Source organism: Spea bombifrons, chromosome 11 (genome assembly GCF_027358695.1).
Source record: "Spea bombifrons isolate aSpeBom1 chromosome 11, aSpeBom1.2.pri, whole genome shotgun sequence".
NCBI lineage: Eukaryota > Metazoa > Chordata > Amphibia > Anura > Pelobatidae > Spea > Spea bombifrons.
In genome coordinates, this window is record NC_071097.1 from 336,646 (window position 1) to 354,834 (window position 18,189).

General features: G+C 48.9%; 1 protein-coding gene across 1 annotated transcript; it reads right to left on the reverse strand.

Annotated features, from left to right (window-relative positions):
• Positions 1–325: 325 nt before the first annotated feature.
• On the reverse strand, positions 326–18,145 carry LOC128469254 (zinc finger protein 208-like). The gene is made up of 6 exons (XM_053451081.1): positions 17,786–18,145; positions 15,085–16,874; positions 13,928–14,061; positions 6,498–6,600; positions 947–4,621; positions 326–760 (listed from the first exon to the last, which is right to left on the reverse strand). The coding sequence occupies exons 2-6, from the start codon at positions 16,792–16,794 to the stop codon at positions 326–328; spliced, it is 6,057 nt and encodes a 2,018-aa protein (XP_053307056.1). The 5' UTR covers positions 16,795–16,874; positions 17,786–18,145.
• Between the last annotated feature and the right edge of the window lie 44 nt (positions 18,146–18,189).

Consider the following 18,189-nt stretch of genomic DNA (forward strand, 5'->3'; position numbering starts at 1 on the left):
TCGTAATGGCAGCTGCAAATCATAAAAATCTTTGACTTCCACACCTTTAATAATTGGGTCTAAACAGAACAAAGGAGCAGAGAACGTCAAAGAACCCCTCCCCCATTTCTATCACACAAATAATGTGTTCTTCTTCCTTGAGAACTCTACAGACAGTTTTAGAGAGTTTTACTTCTTACGTGAATTGGCAGCGTGTTGGCACGCTTTCCGGAGCACACAGTTTCTATCCGGCGTGAAGTCGCTTGTGCTGCTTGAGATGGGCTTTTGTATAAAAACACTTCCCGCACTCTGCAAACGGTCTCTCTCCTGTGTGAAACCTTCTGTGTCAAGTTAGCTCGGACTTCGCAGGCAAAAATTTTGTGCACATAAGACACACAAACGGCGTGGTCCCGGCGCACATTCTGTCGTGTCTCACAAGGCCCAACTTGGCCGCAAAAGATTTTCCGCACTCGGGACACACGAACGGTCTCTCCTCACTGTGAAATCTCTTGTGTATTGTCAGGTTTCCCTTTGTGGTGAAACATTTTCCGCAGTCAGAACATGCAAAAGGTTTCTCGCCAATGTGCGTTTTGTGATGCAGATTGAGGCCGTGCTTGGTGGTGAAACACTTCCTACATTCAGAACACGTAAACGGTTTCTCCCCCTTGTGCCGTCGTTCATGCTGGACGAGGCGCAATCTTGTATTGTAACCAATTCCGCACTCACAACACGCAAAGGGTTTTACTCCGGTGTGCAGCTCTGTATGTTTGGTAAGCTCCGCCTTGGTGAGAAAAGATTTTGCGCATTCGGAACACGGGTACGGCCTCTCTCCCGTGTGATGTCGCTCATGTAAGTCCTGTTTTGGTCTTGAGGCCCCTTCCGCACTAAAACCAAACGAATGTCAGCTCTCCTGCGTGACGTTTCTCATGCTTATTGAGTTCAGACTGTATGGCAAAGCCCTTCACACAAGCTTCTCTCCCGTGTGATATCGTTCATGTACGACAAGCTCTGAATTCGAGAAGAAACATTTCCCGCACTCCGGACATGCGAAGGGCTTCTCCGCGCCGTGCCTTTTCTGGTGAATATTCCGCATGATCCTCAAGGAAAAACATTTCCCGCATTCCAGACACGCAAACGGCCTCTCTCTGGCGTGAACGCGCTCGTGCTCCGTGAGTTCTGCTTTGGTGATGAAACATTTCTCACACTTAGAGCACGCAAACTGTCTCCCTCCGGTGTGAAGTTTCTCATGCCTGGTGAGGTTTGATTTCGTGTTGAAACATTTTTCGCACTTCGAACACGTGAACGGCTTCTCCCCCGTGTGACACCGTTCATGTATGATGAGGTCATACTTCCTGAAGAAACATTTCCCGCATTCCTGACACGTGAACGGCTTCACCCCGCTGTGCCTCTTCTTGTGATTATGAAGCGCAAACTTTGTGGTGAAACATTTCACACACTGATAACACCTGAACGGCCTCCTTCCGGTGTGAATCCGTTCGTGTTTGGTAAGTTCTGGCTTTGACCGGAAGCCCTTTCTGCATTCTGGGCACACGAAGGGTTTCTCTCCTGTGTGGTGTCGGTTATGTACGATGAGCTGATACTTGGTGAAGAAATCTTTCCCGCATTCCGAACACACGAACGGCTTCACCCCGCTGTGCTTCTTCTCGTGACTCTGAAGTGCAGCCTTGGTGCTCAAACATTTTCCGCACTGAGAACAAACGAACGGCTTCTCCTCCGTGACGGTTTTCCCGTGAGTCGCGCTGATGCCCAGCTTTGCATCAAAACTTATCCCCCCGTTGTGAATGCATTCATGTTTGGTGAGTTCCGATTTGGAGAGGAAGCCTTTTCCGCATTCGGAACACGGGAACGGTCTCTCGCCCGTGTGATGCCGCTCCTGGATGATGAGCTGATACTTGGTGAAAACACCCTTCCTGCATTCCAGACACGAGAACGGCTTCTCTCCGGTGTGAACGTGCTCGTGCTCCATGAGTTCTTCTTTGGTGATGAAACATTTCTCGCACTTAGAACACGCAAATGGTCTCCCTCCGGTGTGAAGTTTCTCATGCCTGGTGAGGTTTGATTTCGTGTTGAAACATTTTTCACACTGTGAACACGTGAACGGCTTCTCCCCCGTGTGACACCGTTCGTGTATGATGAGCTCATACTTCCTGAAGAAACATTTCCCGCATTCCAGACACGCGAACGGCTTCACCCCGCTGTGCTTCTTCTCGTGATTATGAAGCGCAAACTTTGTGGTGAAAGATTTCACACACTGATAACACCTGAACGGCCTCCTTCCGGTGTGAATCCGTTCGTGTTTGGTAAGTTCCGGCTTTGACCGGAAGACCTTTCCGCATTCCGGACACACAAAGGGTTTCTCTCCTGTGTGGTGTCGGTTATGTACGATGAGCTGATACTTGGTGAAGAAATCTTTCCCGCATTCCGAACACACGAACGGCTTCACCCCGCTGTGCTTCTTCTCGTGACTCTGAAGTGCAGCCTTGGTGCTCAAACATTTTCCGCACTGAGAACAAACGAACGGCTTCTCCTCCGTGACGGTTTTCCCGTGCGTCGCGCTGATGCCCAGCTTTGCATCAAAACTTATCCCCCCGTTGTGAATGCATTCATGTTTGGTGAGTTCCGATTTGGAGAGGAAGCCTTTTCCGCATTCGGAACACGGGAACGGTCTCTCGCCCGTGTGATGCCGCTCGTGTATGATGAGCTGATACTTGGTGAAAAAACCCTTCCCGCATTCCAGACACGAGAACGGCTTCTCTCCGTTGTGAACGTGCTCGTGCTCCATGAGTTCTTCTTTGGTGATGAAGCATTTCTCGCACTTAGAACACGCAAATGGTCTCCCTCCGGTGTGAAGTTTCTCATGCCTGGTGAGGTTTGATTTCGTGTTGAAACATTTTTCACACTGTGAACACGTGAACGGCTTCTCCCCCGTGTGACACCGTTCGTGTATGATGAGCTCATACTTCCTGAAGAAACATTTCCCGCATTCCAGACACGCGAACGGCTTCACCCCGCTGTGCCTCTTCTTGTGATTATGAAGCGCAAACTTTGTGGTGAAAGATTTCACACACTGATAACACCTGAACGGCCTCCTTCCGGTGTGAATCCGTTCGTGTTTGGTAAGTTCTGGCTTTGACCGGAAGCCCTTTCCGCATTCTGGACACACGAAGGGTTTCTCTCCTGTGTGGTGTCGGTTATGTACGATGAGCTGATACTTGGTGAAGAAATCTTTCCCGCATTCCGAACACACGAACGGCTTCACCCCGCTGTGCTTCTTCTCGTGATTCTGAAGTGCAGCCTTGGTGCTCAAACATTTTCCGCACTGAGAACAAACGAACGGCTTCTCCTCCGTGATGGTTTTCTCGTGTGTCGCGCTGATGCCCAGCTTTGCGCCGAAACGTATCCCCCCGTTGTGAATGCATTCATGTTTGGTGAATTCCAATTTGGAGAGGAAGCCTTTTCCGCATTCGGAACACGCGAACGGTCTCTCGCCCGTGTGATGCCGCTCGTGTATGATGAGCTGATACTTGGTGAAAAAACCCTTCCCACATTCGGGACACACGAAGGGCTTCTCTCCGGTGTGAACGCGCTCGTGCTCCGTGAGTTCTGCTTCGGTGATGAAACATTTCTCACACTTAGAACACGCAAACTGTCTCCCTCCGGTGTGAAGTTTCTCATGCCTGGTGAGGTTTGATTTCGTGTTGAAACATTTTTCACACTGGGAACACGTGAACGGCTTCTCCCCCGTGTGACACCGTTCGTGTATGATGAGGTCATACTTCCTGAAGAAACATTTCCCACATTCCAGACACGTGAACGGCTTCACCCCGCTGTGCCTTTTCTTGTGATTATGAAGCGCAAGCTTTGTGGTGAAACATTTCACACACTGATAACACCTGAACGGCCTCCTTCCGGTGTGAATCCGTTCGTGTTTGGTAAGTTCCGGCTTTGACCGGAAGCCCTTTCCGCATTCCGGACACACGAAGGGTTTCTCTCCTGTGTGGTGTCGGTTATGTACGATGAGCTGATACTTGGTGAAGAAATCTTTCCCGCATTCCGAACACACGAACGGCTTCACCCCGCTGTGCTTCTTCTCATGATTCTGAAGTGCAGCCTTGGTGCTCAAACATTTTCCGCACTGAGAACAAACGAACGGCTTCTCCTCCGTGTCGGTTTTCCTGTGCGTCGCTCGGACGCCCAGCTTTCCGATGAAATGTATCCCCCCGTTGTGAATGCGTTCGTGTTTGGCGAGTTCCGATTTGGAGAGGAAGCCTTTTCCGCATTCGGAACACGCGAACGGTCTCTCGCCCGTGTGATGCCGCTCGTGTATGATGAGCTGATACTTGGTGAAAAAACCCTTCCCGCATTCGGGACACACAAAGGGCTTCACCCCGCTGTGCTTCTTCTCGTGTCGCTGGAGCGCAGCCTTCGTGCTGATACATTTTCCGCACTGAGAACACGGGAACCGCTTTGGTTCTTTGTGAATTTTTTTATGTTTGGTGAGTTTTGGCTTTGTAGTAAAACATTCCCCACATTCCGAGCATGTGAACGCTTCCACTAGTGTCTGTCCATCCATGTGCGTTCGAGCGAGCAGCGGGACCTGATTCACAAGTAAAGGATCCCGCTATTCGGATCGCATCCAGAACCTTACGGTTACAGTAATGGTTCTAGATTTCTCAATCAGCAGCTACTTTTAATCCCGAACTCCTCTCCTCGTGAGCTGGAAACCAAATCTCAGACCTGATGATCTGAGAACAATGATGTGCGAGAAGGTCTAGCATCAGACGGAATCGGAGGTTTCTTTATATTTTATACTTCTGAGGCCTTCTGTAAAGAAAAAAATTTAAAAAAGCAAAAAAAAATTAATTTTTGAGCCCGGTAAACATTTTTATTTGGCTCGGATGTGAGCCTCGCTTCCTCCATATTTAATAAAGTCTTAAAGGCAGCACAGGGTGAAGTTACGTCACCTACTGAAAATCTCTAATACTCCACCGGAGGTCCAGAGGAGCCCAAGTGAGGCTTTGGTTCATAATCCATCCTCCCACAGCATCCCAGTGATCTGCCCCACTGTAAAGTCATAGAGAACAGCCGGCCAAATGGCGACGGTCCAATCGCTTCACTCTCCTCAATAATCCACGCAACGGGATTGGTCACCTACTTCCACAATCAGCGCCCGGCATGGAGCGGGTACTACTATGAACGGGTACTACGGTTCTTTTAAATGCTCTCTCAGCAGCGACTGGTCATTTCACACCAACAGACCCGACGAGCCAGGAGGATACTTACATCTCTGACACGGAATGCGGGCGCTCCACAAGCATTTTCGGAAGAGACTTCAATTCCGGGAATTCAATTCTTGCCCAATCAGCTGCCACACAGACCCTGAAGATACAGTGAAAGTGCCGTTTATTTTTACTGTATAAAACATTTTTAATCTAATCTTATACCAGGAAAGTTTCTACATTCACTTCCTTAGAAGTTTATAAGTGTAACAGGGGCTGGACACCCTTTTGGAAGATTATTGGTACTGCAGCTTAAATATTTTGTACATTCTTGTCTCCATCCCTATATGTATTCAGATTGACTCTCTAATGCAGTAACATACACGGGGGGGGCCTTTGTGAACAATTTTGGATCAGTTCAGGGAGGCAGGAAGGCAGCTGGGTCACACATCGCAATGTTAAGTGACCCCCTCGGTTAACCTGTGCGTGTGTGTGTGTGTATGCGAGCACGGATGTGCACAGCTAGAGTTACGAGGGAGGTGCCAAATACTCTAGGTACACCCCTGCACTAATCCCTTCATGTCTGTTGTCCGCTATAGATGAGTTCTCTCTCCCTCTCACTCATTTTTGGGGGTTGCCAGTAATTACAAATGTTGCTTTATCTGGGGTCATGCAGGCTCAAACAAGCTATGATTGGTATTTTTGGCAACATTCCCACCAAATGTGGTCAATGTTCAAAGTGGGTACATGTGTTAAGCATACAGGGTCCAATAAATCTAACAGGTGCTGCCTATTCAGTATTAGCATATGAAAACGGCATAGGAAACATTCGAGGACAGGGAGCGAGAGGTTACATACAGCAAAAAGGCTAGAGTTAACCACTGCAATGCCAGACTAAAAAAAATCACTCTAAAACTAAACGTATTAATCTTCAAAAATCTCAACGAAAACACCCACTTATAATAAAAAGGCACACAGATGAGGAAAGGACCTCAAGCTACTTCTACTGGGAGACTGTTCCACATATCCACCACCTTGTCAGTAAAGCAAATGTTCTTTACATTAAGTAAAACAATATTACATTAAATAATACAAAAAATCTCGAGGAGCACAATTAATATGCAAATGACAATTAACCATTTCAGTGCCTGTAAGGAAAGCTGTGCATTAATTTACCTCTACAGACAAGTAAGGATTAGAATATTATTTAGAGCAGCTTCTACTGCTGGTGTGTCTCTGGGAGACTCTATTCCCCCTCTACGCCGAGCACCGAGCTACCCATCTTCTACCGGCTTTCGGTACGAGGAAGACGGCAGCGACGGGCAGGAACGTCCCGTAATCATAAGTGAAGAGGGGGTTTACGTACTTCTCCATGCTGACCCTGCCATTAAAAGCGGAAGCCCCTCGGCAAAACTACAAGAGCCGACTGGGTCCAAAAAGTGAGGCTTTTTGCTTACAAATTACATAAAGGGTTAATAAAATGACTTCCTGTAATACTTCCTCCAGAAAGCAGAACAGAGAGGAAGTTACAGCAACCAGCAAGACCTCAGATTACACAGACTCACCATATATCCCCCTCAAAGGCAAAGCAACTGCCCCCTGTAACTAAAATACCCCCAGACACACCATATATACCCCATTAAGCACAGTAACTGCCCCTGTAACTAAACTGCCCCCCCCAGGATACACCATATATACCCCACACGGCACAGCAACTGCCCCCTGTAACTAAACTACCCCCCCCAGATACACCATATATACCCCACGCAGCACAGCAACTGCCCCTGTAACTAAACTACCCCCCAGATACACCATATATACCCCACACAGCACTGCAACTGCCCCCCTGTAACTAAACTACCCCCCAGATACCCCATATATACCCCACACGGCACAGCAACTGCCCCTGTAACTAAACTACCCCCAGATACCCCATATATACCCCACACGGCACAGCAACTGCCCCTGTAACTAAACTACCCCCAGATACCCCATATGTACCCCACACAGCACAGCAACTGCCCCCTGTAACTAAGCTACCCCCAGATACCGTATATATACCCCACACGGCACAGCAACTGCCCCCTGTAACTAAACTACCCCCAGATACCCTATATATACCCTACACGGCACAGCAACTACCCCCAGAAACCTCAAATATACCTCACATGGCACACGAACTGCCCCTGTAACGACCCCCCCCCCGAGATACACCATATACCCCACACTCCACAGCAACTACCCCCAGAAACCCCAAATATAGCCCACAAGGCACACAAACTGCCCCTGTAACTAAACTACCCCCAGATCTTACCCTCAGGAACGGAAGAGAATCCCGGCAAAGGATCTTGTTTTCCAGCTCCTTTTACATCATCACTTCCTGCCACGAGTGGGCAGTGACATCATCTCCTGCTTCCTACTTGCATTCCTTTCATACTTGTTGCTAGGCAACGGGAGGGGTGCAGGTATCTCCTGCACACAGTTCAAGCTGATAAAGCTAAATCCTATAGAGCGAGATGATGCAGTCTGTCCAGCACAAGACTGTCTGATACTTATCACAAATAACACATATTACCAACACCACTAGGAGACCATTCCATGCCTCCATTGCTCCACCATGTGTCTTTCTTTTCATGCTTTCAAAAGTCCTATACAGAGTATAGTGACCATGTGTCCTGTATTGCCCAGGACAGTCCCTAAATGAAATCACCTGTCCTGTTTTAGCACAAGCTCCTTTGTCACAGTGGGGAGGTGGTCCCTGTCATTTATTGAGAGGGTGGTAGATAAGTTAAAAAGCCTCCAAGCATAAGTGGTAGAGGCTTTTAAAGTTGCATGGGCTCTCCTGCTGTTTCTATACACATTATCGGGGCTTTTACGCCCGTAGAACCCTGTAATACCCTCATACCCAGCAAACATTCTGACCTTACAAGAGGTTTGCTCTGAGGAAGTCCCTGCAGAAGTGGCCCTCTTGGACAGCCTCTGTGACTCCTTCCTAACAGATCCCGATCCCCGGAACAAAAGATCTGTGCACGGATCCCCGCCTACTTACAGGAGCCATGTTACTGGAGCCAGCAAAGGATCTTGGTCTCCAACAAAATGGCCGCCAGCAGTACAATCAGTGCACATGACTGTAGACACCTTCTAGAGTGAGTTTGGCTCTGGTGTTTACAGCTCTGTGCCGACACTGCGGAAGAATCTTCTGGAAGTCGTTAGGGGTATTAATGAGATAAAATAGGCAAAACCAATATTCTATCACATACACCAAATACTGACGCTATTAATTATTGTAGGACCACATCCACAATATTAATATAAAGAGATACCCTATATTTTATCTCCGATCCTAAATCCTTTCAGATCGCACCGAAAATTATAATTCAGAATGAGATATTATATCATTACCACGATTGTCAATCAAAAATACTATTTATTGTAACACAATTTATAAAATATCTATATGACCCGTGCAGAAGATAAAATACAGATTAAACATGTCAGAATTAATAAAGTCCAAAACACAGTGTATTATTGATAAGTTATCAAATACGAATTATTATCTTATGAGTCTAACACACAGAAAATGCAACAGGCGAACAAGCACATGGCATCGACATTTCAGCTTCATCAATTATCACCTTATATAAACGTCGTATACCATAACGTCGTATACAATAATGTTATATACAATAATGTCATAAACTATTACCCCGCAGAAGGGAATACATTCTTCAATACTGCAGCAGACAAAACTCTCCTCTGTTCAGAAGAATAAAACCATTCTATTTACCACCACTTGTTGCTGCCGTCCGACTGCTCCTTGCAGATATCAATCCAGATTCAGTGGAAAGAAATAGAACTTTCTCCAAGTTATATGCGTTAGAAACTCTGAAGTCATCATCAGAGTAAAATATGGTGTCAAAATCTTGTGATATTCCAAATTCCAAGTGTCTGGGCTCTCAAATTGTCTAAAACATAAGCTTTTAACGACAGGGCTTATTATCATATTCTCCACCTATTGATTGAAATCCTCCAATCATAATCGTGGGTTTTACTCATTATAATTAGGACTTCTTAGCATATTTGCACCGTTGTATTTCCATCATGTACCTCTAAGAGACGCTCTGGTCTAAGAAATAACTTTAAGACCATTACGTATACACGGATATACACCGTGACACGGCTCTTTCATGGCTTAAATCCAACCGTTCTAACGGAACTCGCTCCTCTCCCTACCGCTACCTACTGGTGTTCCTCAAGGCTCTGCTATTCTCCATCTATACTTCTTCCCTCGGACAACTTACGTCTTCCTTTGGCTTCTAGTACCACCTATAAGCAGATGACACCCTACTCTATATCCCTGCTCCAGTACCACCTATAAGCAGATGACACCCTCCTCTATATCCCTGCTTCAGTACCACCTATAAGCAGATGACACCCTCCTCTATATCCCTGCTCCAGTAGAACCTATAAGCAGATGACACCCTACTCTGTATCCCTGCTCCAGTACCACCTACTAGCAGATGACACCCTACTCTATATCCCTGCTTCAGTACCACCTACAAGCAGATGACACCCTCCTCTATATCCCTGCTCCAGTACCACCTATAAGCAGATGACACCCTACTCTGTATCCCTGCTCCAGTACCACCTACTAGCAGATGACACCCTACTCTATATCCCTGCTCCAGTACCACCTACAAGCAGATGACACCCTACTCTATATCCCTGCTCCAGTACCACCTACTAGCAGATGACACCCTGCTCTATATCCCTGCTCCAGTACCACCTACAAGCAGATGACACCCTCCTCTATATCCCTGCTCCAGTACCACCTATAAGCAGATGACACCCTACTCTATATCCCTGCTCCAGTACCACCTACAAGCAGATGACACCCTCCTCTATATCCCTGCTCCAGTACCACCTATAAGCAGATGACACCCTGCTCTATATCCCTGCTCCAGTACCACCTACAAGCAGATGACACCCTCCTCTATATCCCTGCTCCAGTACCACCTATAAGCAGATGACACCCTGCTCTATATCCCTGCTCCAGTACCACCTACTAGCAGATGACACCCTCCTCTATATCCCTGCTCCAGTACCACCTATAAGCAGATGACACCCTCCTCTATATCCCTGCTCCAGCACCACCTATAAGCAGATGACACCCTCCTCTATATCCCTGCTCCAGTAGCACCTATAAGCAGATGACACCCTCCTCTATATCCCTGCTCCAGTAGCACCTATAAGCAGATGACACCCTGCTCTATATCCCTGCTCCAGTACCACCTATAAGCAGATGACACCCTGCTCTATATCCCTGCTCCAGTACCACCTACAAGCAGATGACACCCTGCTCTATATCCCTGCTCCAGTACCACCTATAAGCAGATGACACCCTGCTCTATATCCCTGCTCCAGTACCACCTATAAGCAGATGACACCCTACTCTATATCCCTGCTCCAGTACCACCTATAAGCAGATGACACCCTCCTCTATATCCCTGCTCCAGTACCACCTATAAGCAGATGACACCCTCCTCTATATCCCTGCTCCAGTACCACCTATAAGCAGATGACACCCTGCTCTATATCCCTGCTCCAGTACCACCTACTAGCAGATGACACCCTGCTCTATATCCCTGCTCCAGTACCACCTACAAGCAGATGACACCCTACTCTATATCCCTGCTCCAGTACCACCTATAAGCAGATGACACCCTGCTCTATATCCCTGCTCCAGTACCACCTATAAGCAGATGACACCCTGCTCTATATCCCTGCTCCAGTAGCACCTATAAGCAGATGACACCCTACTCTATATCCCTGCTCCAGTACCACCTATAAGCAGATGACACCCTACTCTATATCCCTGCTCCAGTAGCACCTATAAGCAGATGACACCCTACTCTGTATCCCTGCTCCAGTACCACCTATAAGCAGATGACACCCTACTCTATATCCCTGCTCCAGTACCACCTACAAGCAGATGACACCCTACTCTATATCCCTGCTCCAGTAGCACCTATAAGCAGATGACACCCTACTCTATATCCCTGCTCCAGTACCACCTATAAGCAGATGACACCCTGCTCTATATCCCTGCTCCAGTACCACCTATAAGCAGATGACACCCTACTCTATATCCCTGCTCCAGTAGCACCTATAAGCAGATGACACCCTACTCTGTATCCCTGCTCCAGTACCACCTATAAGCAGATGACACCCTACTCTATATCCCTGCTCCAGTACCACCTACAAGCAGATGACACCCTACTCTATATCCCTGCTCCAGTACCACCTATAAGCAGATGACACCCTGCTCTATATCCCTGCTCCAGTACCACCTATAAGCAGATGACACCCTGCTCTATATCCCTGCTCCAGTACCACCTACTAGCAGATGACACCCTCCTCTATATCCCTGCTCCAGTACCACCTATAAGCAGATGACACCCTGCTCTATATCCCTGCTCCAGTACCACCTATAAGCAGATGACACCCTGCTCTATATCCCTGCTCCAGTACCACCTATAAGCAGATGACACCCTACTCTATATCCCTGCTCCAGTAGCACCTATAAGCAGATGACACCCTACTCTATATCCCTGCTCCAGTACCACCTATAAGCAGATGACACCCTACTCTATATCCCTGCTCCAGTACCACCTACAAGCAGATGACACCCTGCTCTATATCCCTGCTCCAGTACCACCTATAAGCAGATGACACCCTACTCTATATCCCTGCTCCAGTACCACCTATAAGCAGATGACACCCTACTCTATATCCCTGCTCCAGTACCATCTACAAGCAGATGACACCCTACTCTATATCCCTGCTCCAGTACCACCTATAAGCAGATGACACCCTACTCTATATCCCTGCTCCAGTACCACCTATAAGCAGATGACACCCTACTCTATATCCCTGCTCCAGTACCACCTATAAGCAGATGACACCCTACTCTATATCCCTGCTCCAGTACCACCTACAAGCAGATGACACCCTACTCTATATCCCTGCTCCAGTACCACCTACTAGCAGATGACACCCTCCTCTATATCCCTGCTCCAGTACCACCTATAAGCAGATGACACCCTACTCTATATCCCTGCTCCAGTACCACCTATAAGCAGATGACACCCTACTCTATATCCCTGCTCCAGTACCACCTATAAGCAGATGACACCCTACTCTATATCCCTGCTCCAGTACCACCTATAAGCAGATGACACCCTGCTCTATATCCCTGCTCCAGTAGCACCTATAAGCAGATGACACCCTACTCTATCTCCCTGCTCCAGTACCACCTATAAGCAGATGACACCCTGCTCTATATCCCTGCTCCAGTAGCACCTATAAGCAGATGACACCCTACTCTATATCCCTGCTCCAGTACCACCTATAAGCAGATGACACCCTGCTCTATATCCCTGCTCCAGTACCACCTACAAGCAGATGACACCCTACTCTATATCCCTGCTCCAGTACCACCTACAAGCAGATGACACCCTACTCTATATCCCTGCTCCAGTACCACCTATAAGCAGATGACACCCTCCTCTATATCCCTGCTCCAGTACCACCTATAAGCAGATGACACCCTACTCTATATCCCTGCTCCAGTAGCACCTATAAGCAGATGACACCCTGCTCTATATCCCTGCTCCAGTACCACCTATAAGCAGATGACACCCTACTCTATATCCCTGCTCCAGTAGCACCTATAAGCAGATGACACCCTGCTCTATATCCCTGCTCCAGTAGCACCTATAAGCAGATGACACCCTACTCTATATCCCTGCTCCTGACCTTTCCCCCTCTCTTCTAACTCACCTCACTGACTGTCTATCAGGAATTGCATCACGGATGGCGTCGAGCTACGTGAATTTAAACTATTTACCCCTAGACGAAGGCGCGTCGGCACCTGGAATCCCCCTTTTCCCAAATATATCCCATTTCCGACACCCAGTACTCCCAACCATCATCATGCTTCAACACATCATCGCAACCAGATCAACTCCTCCCCATCCAAGCCGTCCTCTCCTATTGTCTCACAAAATTGTTGTTTTATACTGGGGTCTGGGCACCAGCTATACTTAAATATTGCACTATTTGTGTGTATTATGTATACATGTTCCTGGAATCTTCAGTTTACATTGAAGTATATATTTTTCTTTTTTTATCACATTGGGTGAATTTATTCACCCAATGTGACACACTCAGGAGGTGGCTTGTAGCAGAGCCACCGGCGTTCTACTGCGGCTAATTTCAACTCCCAGTTGGTGCTTTTGTTCCCGGTATGTTATGGTTGATCTCCCTGCTGGAATGCAGGTGACTCAATTAAGTGAAATGGCAAGTCAAGGTTTCCATGACAACCGGTTTTAGAGACAGTTGGGCAACGCATTTGGCGAGCCACTGAATGGAATCTTCAATGAGGGGCTATGAAAGGGTTAATAACTCAGGAGTCAGTCATTCAGTTCCCGGTGCTGCCTCCCACCCCATGCCCCTTGGCTGAGATCACTTGAATCTCTGTGAGAAGGCGAAACGTGATCACCTGCCCTGAGAGGGGAACTCACGCTCCCGTTCTTGTCCCCCCCATTGGTGTTAGCAGGCCGGTGTTAGGTGAAGCCACGCATGTCCTTCCATCACAGTCAATATCTGTATATTCTCCATTAATGTAACTCGTGTGAGGGACACACCTAGAAGGGCCGACATTACGCGTGCCTGGTGTACCCTTGTTCATGGTCATGTGGTCACTGATTTGGTTAAGAGGTAAGGACTCAAGGTCTGCATGGGTGGCGAGCCTGTGCAGCTTATCTCTGAGTGCACCACCCTAGAAAAGAAGCAACGTCTCAAACCTTTCTGGACCCTAAGGATGCAGTTGGCAACCTCTGGACCACTGGAGAATTTGACCACCCAATCCGCGTAGGACTGCTAAGCCAATATAGATATGCCACATGGCCGGGAGCCACCATGAAGGCGAATCAACGGCTAATCAATATATGGCCACAAAATGTGCCAGAATCCGCAATATTCATGCCCCAGATAGGTGCTTTTAAATAGTATCTGCTGGGCATGCGCTGATCTCTTGCTGCGTTGCGTGTATATATCGGTCACTTTCCCCGGTGTATACATGCTTTTTAGGGTGGCCTTCCCTTTTCTGTATTTTTTGTGCAGGCCCTGAGCAGACTTTAGGATTAAACACCCCACCTACCACACGGGGGCTCATTAACGGTGTCGAGAGAGGGCTTTAAACTGTAAGAGAGTCTCAACGGGTGGAAAAGCCAACATCGAGTCACAGGGAAGGAGCCATATTGCCTTCTCCACCATTTCCTACGCCTGTGCAATGAGTGCTTCTCCCTTGATGCGTCATCATTCCCGAGGACCTGAGAAGGGCTTCAGCAGAACGGTGATGGGTCTCGTCTCTAGGCCTTTGTGTCTGTGTTGTGTTACTCTTTGCTATCACAGTATGTGCTGTACGCATGCTTGGAGTGGCTCTCGCTGCGATTGCCTCTCGATCCGGCCCTCTCTTACAGTTTCCTCACTATGTATACTCTCTCCGAGTGACCTCTCCACCCCTGTCCATTATTATACCTCAAGAAGGGTCCCTCACGCATTTATACCGACGCTTCTCACACACCAAAGCGTTGCTCTTTTATTTAAACACGGTTACTTATTCAGAACATTTAAGGTGGTTTTGTTCCATCGTCTTTCCGCAAAGTCCTGAACTCGCCCGCATCTCTTACTCTTCATTCCTCGAGAGCCTTTGCACGGAAATCATTTTCACCAAGGGTTTCCCCGATTTGTAGAGAGTGCAAGCTTTGTCATAAAACATTTCCCAGAGTCATAACACTACAGCTTCTATCGCTCCTCTGTGGTGGTCCTCATGCCTCGAGAGTTCTGGTTCTGTAACGAAGCATCCTCCGCACTCAGAGCATACGAAGGGTTTCTCGTCCATGTGGGACCTCCGATGCGCGGCGAGTAAAGACTCTTCGGTAAAACACGTTGTGCACTCAGGACACACAAATAGCTTCTGTCCCACGTGACTCTGCTCGTGCTTGCTGAGATGTCCCTTTGTATAGAAGCACTTCCCGCACTCAGAACACCCAAACGGTCTCTCTCCTGTGTGGAACCTCTCGTGTCTGGTGAGCTCCGACCTTGTGGCGAAACACTTTCCGCACGCCGGACACGCGAACGGTCTCTCTCCCGTGTGGAGTCTCGCGTGTCTGGTGAGCTCTGACTTTGTGCCGTAACATTTTCCGCATTCGGGACACGCGAAGGGCTTCTCTCCGGTGTGAGTTCTCTGATGTCTAATCAGCGCGCACTTTCTGCTGAAGCCTTTCCTACACTCCGAGCACTCGAAGGGTTTCTCCCCGGTGTGACATTGTTCATGCTTCTTGAGGTGCGCTTTAGTGTAAAAACATTTCCCGCACTCGAGACAGGCAAACGGCTTCTCACCCGTGTGAATGATCTCATGCCTTCTCAGGTGTGACTTCGTGTTAAAGCACTTCCCACACCGAGAACACGCAAACGGCTTCTCTCCGCTGTGGAACCTCTCATGTCTGCTCAGGTGCGTCCTCGCGGTAAAACATTTCCCGCACTCAGAACACGCAAACGGTCTCTCCGTGGTGTGGAATCGCTCGTGCCTTCTCAGGTGCGCCTTTGTGTTAAAACACTTTTCACACTGTGAACACGCGTACGGTCTCTCTCCCGTGTGATATCTCACGTGTCTAGTGAGTTCTGACTTCGTGTGGAAACATTTTCCACATTCCGAGCACGCAAACGGTCTCTCTCCGGTGTGAAATCTCACGTGTCTACTCAGGTCTGACTTGGTGTAAAAACACTTCGCACACTCGGAGCACGTGAACGGTTTGTCCCCGGTGTGGATTTTCTGGTGAGCGTTGAGGTTCCCCCTCGTGTTAAAACGCTTTTCGCACACCGGACACGCGAACTGTATGACTCCCGTGTGCGTTCTCTGGTGCACGGTAAGCGCAATCTTGGTGGTGAAATATTTCTTGCACTCAGAGCAGGCATATGGTTTCTCTCCCGTGTGACATCGCTCGTGCTCGTTGAGGTTGGCTTTCGTGTAAAAACATCTTCTGCATTCCAGACACGCGAAAGGCTTCCCCCCCGTGTGAACCCACCCGTGCCTCACCAGTTCTGATTTCGTGATGAAGCGCTTTCCACATTCCGAACACGCGAAGGGCTTCTCTCCCGTGTGAATGCGCTCGTGCCTCTCAAGTTGGGATTTCGTGATGAAGAACCTTCCGCATTCAGAACACGGAAAGAGTCCCTCCCCCGTGTGAAGCTTCATGTGTCTCTGAAGGGTTCTCTTCCTGGTGAAACGTTTCTCGCACTCCGGACACTCAAACGGTTTCTCCCCGGCGGGGGGCGGCTCATCTCCGGTAGGTTCTGCCTTTGTTTCGAAGCGATTCTTGTATCCGGAACACGGAAACGTTCCGTCCGCGGTTTGCCCGTCCATTCGCGTACGAGCGGCAGCGCCTTCAATACCAAACACACCCTCGTGTAGAGACCTCCCTTGGGAGATGGACTCGTTACCCAACATTTACCCCAAAAACATTCACACTTTATGGCGTGAAAACGATGGAACGCGGGAGATCTCCATCAGAAGTAACCAGGAACCTGCTGGGAAGAAAGACATCAAGACGTCTTAAAACGAGACAATCGTCCATGAAACAAAAAACAGTATTACACCGTATTACCCCGACTACCGGAGCCCCCAGTATCGCCCCGATTACCGGAGCCCCCAGTATCGTCCCGATTACCGGAGCCCCCAGTATCGCCCCGATTACCGGAGCCCCCAGTATCGCCCCGATTACAGGAGCCGCTGTGTCGCCCCGATTACAGGAGCCCCCGTATTTTCCCGATTACATGAGCCCCCGTATCGTCCCGATTGCAGGAGTCCCCGTGTCGCCCCGATTGCAGGAGTCCCAGTGTCGCCCCGATTACAGGAGCCGCCGTGTCGCCCCGATTACAGGAGCCGCCGTGTCGCCCCGATTACAGGAGCCGCCGTGTTGCCCCGATTACAGGAGCCGCCGTGTCGCCCCGATTACAGGAGCAGCCGTGCCGCCCCGATTACAGGAGCCCCCGTGTCGTCCCGATTACAGGAGCCGCCGTGTCGCCCCGATTATAGGAGCATCAGTATTGCCCCCGATTATAGGAGCAGCAGTATTGCCCCGATGCGGGAGAGAGAGACATGACACTGAAGGTGAAGGTGTTAAACACAGAGGTAGGTGTGAGGAGCCGTGTCAGGGCGCCGTGCCGCACCTACCCCTCGCTGACAGGACCAGTAAAGGGTATATATCAGTGGATGGGAAGGGCTGGTCCTGGAGCATTTGCCCCCCTGGGTGTCCCAGCCCTGTACCCAGTATCTCCAGTCCACCCCATGGTGTTCCAGTCATGTACCCACTGCCCCTGGGATCTCACCAGCTCTGCACTCATTACTTCTGGGCTACAGCCTGTCCCCACAGGTTGCCATAGCCCAGGACCTACTACCTCTGAGCTCCCCCAGAAAGTTGCAGCCCCGTACCTCTTACCTTTAGATTTCTAGCCCTGTAGCCACTACCTCTGGGCGCCCTGGTTACACAAATCCCTTCCTGACACTGATCTGCACTGCGCATGCTCCTCCCACAGCCAGCACGTAAAAGGCCGGGGAAACACAACTATGAGCGGATGTGACGTCACATGGAGTACACCGGGCGGCCATCTTTGTTCCAGGCAAGTTCCCCCTCACAGCCCTACAGGGAGTCCACCAATCACATACAGCGCTTTCCTGCCAGTGATTGGCTGCTCAAAGAACAGAGTGGGCGGAGCTCTGTAATATCCATGCTTTAAAGGAGCTGTCATCACACTGAGCCGGCCAGGTGTGGCTGTGCATGATAGGAGTTGTATCAATAATAATAATAACAATAATATGAGACATCCTTCGTGTGGAGCTTCT